General features: G+C 45.6%; 1 protein-coding gene across 7 annotated transcripts in view; it reads left to right on the top strand.

The window, feature by feature from the left end:
* GGNBP2 (gametogenetin binding protein 2) overlaps nucleotides 1-6,000 on the top strand; it is a 51,805-nt gene that overhangs the window by 16,348 nt on the left and 29,457 nt on the right. For all 7 annotated transcript variants that reach the window (XM_085879030.1, XM_085879031.1, XM_085879033.1 and 4 more), the window contains one exon: nucleotides 5,045-5,248. In XM_085879030.1, the coding sequence (XP_085735156.1) occupies nucleotides 5,045-5,248 (204 nt within the window). The remainder of the gene's footprint in view (nucleotides 1-5,044; nucleotides 5,249-6,000) is intronic.

The following is a 6,000-nucleotide window of genomic DNA, read 5'->3' as shown; positions in this document are numbered from 1 at the left end:
CTCAGCCTCGTGGAGGTATGTACTCAACCAAGTGCCATCCTAGTGTTTTGTCTTTCATCATTATTGTTCACTTTTATCTTTGGAAAGACACCATTAGTGTAAACCTTTTTCTTGAGGATGATTGTTTCTGGTTTTCTCTTCGTGCTAACACAAACGAGTGATTGTGAAATTATAATTTAGACATGAACAGAATGAATTGATTATTTGCTTTTTTATAAACAGATAGAAGCTCGTTTAAAATGCTAAACAAAGGATAGGTTTGTTTATTGAATGGTGAGGTGGTGGGAAGCAACGGGGAGTGGGTGGGGGGGGGGGGGAGATAAAATGACGAATATGGCACCATCTATTTATTATATAGGCACAGGGAAAGGGGTTGGGTGAAAAGCGGTGTTGAGGGAGGCGTGTGTTTGTACACGTATGAGCAGCGATTGTTGATGTATATTAACATTTTTATTTGCAGTATTTTCTCAGAAACTGTTCAGATAATTGTGTGTTTGTTTTCCAACTTCCACCACTGGTGCAGTCAAGGCCTTGCTATCAATGGAAGCCTCTCCTCTCCACCCCCAGTGAACGCTGAAGTGGCCCCAAGTCAGTGTTTTGTGCCTGTCTTTTTCCTCGTATTCTGGAACACCCTCTCTTCCTTTTTATGACGACTCCACACTGCCCGACAGTATCCCATCCTACTGATTGGCAGACGCTGCTGATCTGGAAATGATCAGATGCTTGTTTTGTAAATGGAACACCTCTTTCAATCCCAGAGAATCTGTCTCTGTTGCTCCGAAACGATCGTCAAATGGACCCACATATCTATTTCCATGGATGGAACCGACAGAATGTTGGTCAAACCGCCGTAGAAAACGAGGAGAAACTTGTGTATGGGGCATTAACCCTTGGTCGAGTGAAAGATGCTCTGAGCTTGCCCTTTGTTTGGTTAAACTGGAAACAAATACAATACCTAACGTTTGACCTTGGCTTTCAAAAGTGCAGTAGATTCTGTGACAGTTTGATATTAAATTGTGGGGGTTTTGTATTTTTTTTTTCTTCTAATGTATGGGTATGGACACCGAGCAGAACTAAAAACAAAAAAACCTGTCAAAGGGTGGAGGAGCTCCTTGTGAGCCAACGGCCATCTATATCTGGTGCCCAACTGCATTTGCGGATGTCCTCGACTGCAGTAGTTTAGCTTTCCTAGGAGGTTGGTGACAGGATTTGCACTCCGGCCACCATAAAAACACTTCACTCCACAAAAACACACAAAGTGGTGTGTGGCGGGGTGGTGCTGAGGTATCGTCCACCAGATGAGTCTCCTCGGGTTAACCTGAGGCGGTCCCTTTGAGTGGGTGCCTGGAATGTCCTATCCCTAAGAGATGGGGATGAGCCAGGCATCTGCCTGGGGGAATGGCCAGATTGAGGCCCCTCGGAGTACCGGCAGAAAGTAGACACAGCGGCATGTTGCGCATGTTACCCATGTACGTATGTATGTATGTATGCATATTTCATGTGGGAGTAGGGTGGGTTTAAACTGGTTGTGGGTAAGAAGATGTAGGAGAAGGGAGGAGGAGGAGGAGAAGGAAGAAGTCAGGTGATGGGGAATGGTCGGTGGAGGTTGAGGAGATCAAATTTTCTGATACAATAATTATATGACATATGATGTGGATGGTAAAGTTCCTGGGACAGGAACAGGGCTTGACACAGGGAGGTGATTTCCACAGGTTGGAGAAAGGGGGACAAAAAAGGACAAAAAAGAAGATGTTAATCAAGTTTGGACAAACAGACCTTTTGCGATGAGTGATGAACATAGCCTGCTATGGTTGAGGAGGATATGGCTGAAAAGGCAAGGTTTTTAAAGCCAGTTGCAACATCCTAGTGGAAGAAGAGACCACCAAAACGTTATTTTTGGTTGGAGAGCAGCAGACCCATTTCAGCCTGATATACAATGCCATAATGATGCCCAGGGCTGTATCCGTTAAAGCAAAGTGGGAAGCAGAGGCCCCGACCCACATTGAAAAGCTATGGCATTCGTTGTTTCCTTGGGGGAGTTGAGATGTGCTCAATCTGCGCGAGTACAAAACAAAGCTTCGTTCTTGTTGTTTGATCCCATATCCTCAAACAGAGCGTCGGTGCTGTTGAAGCAGTTGCATGGCAAGAAATATACTTGGTGATTTTCATTGTCTTCTTCAGCACACGGCCTACTCTTTGCAAAACACACTGGTATATTTACTATCCAGCATGCTTCCAGATGCAACAACCAGCTTAATGCGTCATCGGAGGGATGGCGCAGTCTTGCCTATGAAGCACCAGGGTGACGCTTTATTATCAAGTCAGCAATCAAAGCCAGATTAGGCAGTTCAAAGGAGAGTATGCTGATACTGATATCATGTTCTTGAAGTTTCCTGAATACTTTGAACCCAGAGCTCCTTGGATTTTCGGCTCCCCCACCCTGGGCTCCCTGGAGAAAAATCCGACCGCTCGGGTATATGGAGGTTTGAATAGTGGCTGTTAAACCAGCTACTTGGGTTTATGGAGGTTTGAATAGTGGCTGGTAAACCGGCCACTTGGGTTTATGGAGGTTTGAATAGTGGCTGGTGAACCAGCTACTTGGGTTTATGGAGGTTTGAATAGTGGCTGGTAAACCAGCCACTTGGGTATATGGAGGTTTTAATAGCAGCTGGTAAACCTGCTGCTCAGGTATATGGAGGTTTGAATAGCAGCTGGTGAACCGGTCACTTGGGTATATGGAGGTTTGAATAGCAGCTGGTAAACCGGCCACTTGGGTTTATGGAGGTTTGAATAGTGGCTGGTAAACCAGCCACTTGGGTATATGGAGGTTTGAATAGTGGCTGGTGAACCGGCCACTTGGGTAGATGGAGGTTTTAATAGTGGCTGTTAAACCAGCTACTTGGGTTTATGGAGGTTTGAATAGCAGTTGGTAAACCTGCTGCTCAGGTATATGGAGGTTTGAATAGCAGCTGGTGAACCGGTCACTTGGGTATATGGAGGTTTGAATAGCAGCTGGTAAACCGGCCACTTGGGTTTATGGAGGTTTGAAGAGGAGCTGGTAAACCGGGCACGTGGGTATATGGAGGTTTGAATAGTGGCTGGTAAACCGGCCACTTGGGTAGATGGAGGTTTTAATAGTGGCTGTTAAACCAGCTACTTGGGTTTATGGAGGTTTGAATAGCAGTTGGTAAACCTGCTGCTCAGGTATATGGAGGTTTGAATAGCAGCTGGTGAACCGGTCACTCAGGTATGTGGAGGTTTGAATAGCAGTTGGTAAACCTGCTGCTCAGGTATATGGAGGTTTGAATAGCAGCTGGTAAACCGGTCACTCGGGTATATGGAGGTTTGAATAGTGGCTGGTAAACCAGCTACTTGGGTTTATGGAGGTTTGAATAGTGGCTGGTGAACCGGCCACTTGGGTATATGGAGGTTTTAATAGTGGCTGTTAAACCAGCTACTTGGGTTTATGGAGGTTTGAATAGTGGCTGTTAAACCAGCTACTTGGGTTTATGGAGGTTTGAATAGTGGCTGTTAAACCGGCCACTTGGGTATATGGAGGTTTGAATAGCAGTTGGTAAACCTGCTGCTCAGGTATATGGAGGTTTGAATAGCAGCTGGTGAACCGGTCACTCAGGTATGTGGAGGTTTGAATAGCAGTTGGTAAACCTGCTGCTCAGGTATATGGAGGTTTGAATAGCAGCTGGTAAACCTGCTGCTCAGGTATATGGAGGTTTGAATAGCAGCTGGTAAACCTGCTGCTCAGGTATATGGAGGTTTGAATAGCAGCTGGTGAACCGGTCACTCAGGTATGTGGAGGTTTGAATAGCAGTTGGTAAACCTGCTGCTCAGGTATATGGAGGTTTTAATAACAGCTGGTGAACCGGTCACTCAGGTATGTGGAGGTTTGAATAGCAGTTGGTAAACCTGCTGCTCAGGTATATGGAGGTTTTAATAACAGCTGGTAAACCTGCTGCTCTGGTATATGGAGGTTTTAATAACAGCTGGTAAACCTGCTGCTCAGGTATATGGAGGTTTGAATAGCAGCTGGTAAACTGGTCACTCGGGTATGTGGAGGTTTGAATCGTGGCTGGTAAACCGGTCACTCAGGTATGTGGAGGTTTGAATAGCAGTTGGTAAACCTGCTGCTCAGGTATATGGAGGTTTGAATAGCAGCTGGTAAACCTGCTGCTCAGGTATATGGAGGTTTTAATAACAGCTGGTAAACCGGTCACTCAGGTATGTGGAGGTTTGAATAGCAGTTGGTAAACCTGCTGCTCAGGTATATGGAGGTTTTAATAACAGCTGGTGAACCGGTCACTCAGGTATGTGGAGGTTTGAATAGCAGTTGGTAAACCTGCTGCTCAGGTATATGGAGGTTTTAATAACAGCTGGTAAACCTGCTGCTCAGGTATATGGAGGTTTTAATAACAGCTGGTAAACCTGCTGCTCAGGTATATGGAGGTTTTAATAACAGCTGGTAAACCTGCTGCTCTGGTATATGGAGGTTTTAATAACAGCTGGTAAACCTGCTGCTCAGGTATATGGAGGTTTGAATAACAGCTGGTAAACTGGTCACTCGGGTATGTGGAGGTTTGAATCGTGGCTGGTAAACCGGTCACTCGGGTATATGGAGGTTTGAATAGTGGCTGGTAAACCAGCTACTTGGGTTTATGGAGGTTTGAATAGTGGCTGGTGAACCGGCCACTTGGGTATATGGAGGTTTTAATAGCAGCTGGTAAACCTGCTGCTCATGTATATGGAGGTTTGAATAGCAGCTGGTAAACCTGCTGGTCCAGGTATATGGAGGTTTGAATAGCAGCTGGTAAACCGGTCACTCGGGTATATGGAGGTTTGAATAGTGGCTGGTTAACCGGCCGCTAGGGTATATAGAGGTTTGAAGAGAGGCTGGTAAACCGGCTACTAGGGTTTAAAGGGTTAAGGTGTTTTTTCCCCCCCAAACAAATTGTTTAAAGCAAATTGATACTTTCATGTTTGATGCACTTTGACATTTGTTGCATGTTATGTTTGGCTTCTCCCGATTCAGGTTTTGCGGGGAGTGTAAGACAAAAGTGCTCCACGCATATAACATTCTGATTGGGGATGCTGACGGAAGCAAGGAGAAGGGATATTGTGCAACCTTGTATGAAGGGCTTCGTGCATGCTCCAATGAGAGGCACATCCACATCACATGTGATGCCTTCTTTATCGGACGCTTACTTGGACGAACAATAGCAGAGCTCCATGGCGGGTAAATACCATTTCCTTCATTCCACCATACTTCAGAGTTTTCCCCAGAAAAACAAATCCAAGCCCCAAGTGTATTTGCACCCTGAAACAACTTGGTTGAATTTCTGACAGTCTAATTGTAAATGCTAACAAAGCAGTACGTTTCACAAGAGTGGTGAATGTTTGTATGTTTTCTTGGGTTCTTTGATACGATTCAGCCAGGGTCAGAAAAGAACCACCAACATCCCGTACTCATGTCGGATGCTGTAATCGTCACGACACTGAACCTCACTGGAATTACGACTCGATTATGATACAGTTTGTAGGTAGTGCAGACAACATTTAAACTGCATCTAGGAAGCAAAAATAACAGCAAGTTATCCACTCGCACTTTTTTTTACAATTAACTGTTGTGTTCACAAACAAACAATATCCGGGCCGCCATCTTGTTCTTATTTGCTTTCGTTTGCAGCACATGGCCGCGAGTAGCATCGTTGGCCGAGGGGGCACGGCTGTGCCACTGATGCAGAGCTCCCTGTCGGTTCAAGCAGGATTTTGTAATTTGGCCGGGGTACCAGTGATGGCGAGCCCACCTCTTTGCGAAGGACACTGTGGGATCTATAATATCCTCCAACTAATGCTGTGCCTGGTGTTAGCTTAATGGTTAGGGTGGTGGGCTTGGGATCCTAGGATCATGTGTTCAAATCCCACTCGGCTGTTGAATTAATACCAGGTGGGGTTGACTCTGCCTGTCATCCTTCCGAGGTCGGCAAA

Source organism: Eptatretus burgeri, chromosome 4, assembly GCF_056783735.1.
Source record: "Eptatretus burgeri isolate ZD-2024b chromosome 4, Ebu_testis_v1, whole genome shotgun sequence".
Classification (NCBI taxonomy): Eukaryota; Metazoa; Chordata; class Myxini; order Myxiniformes; family Myxinidae; genus Eptatretus; species Eptatretus burgeri.
The sequence above is the reverse complement of the archived record's forward strand: the minus strand, read 5'-3'. Positions and strand labels throughout refer to the sequence as shown.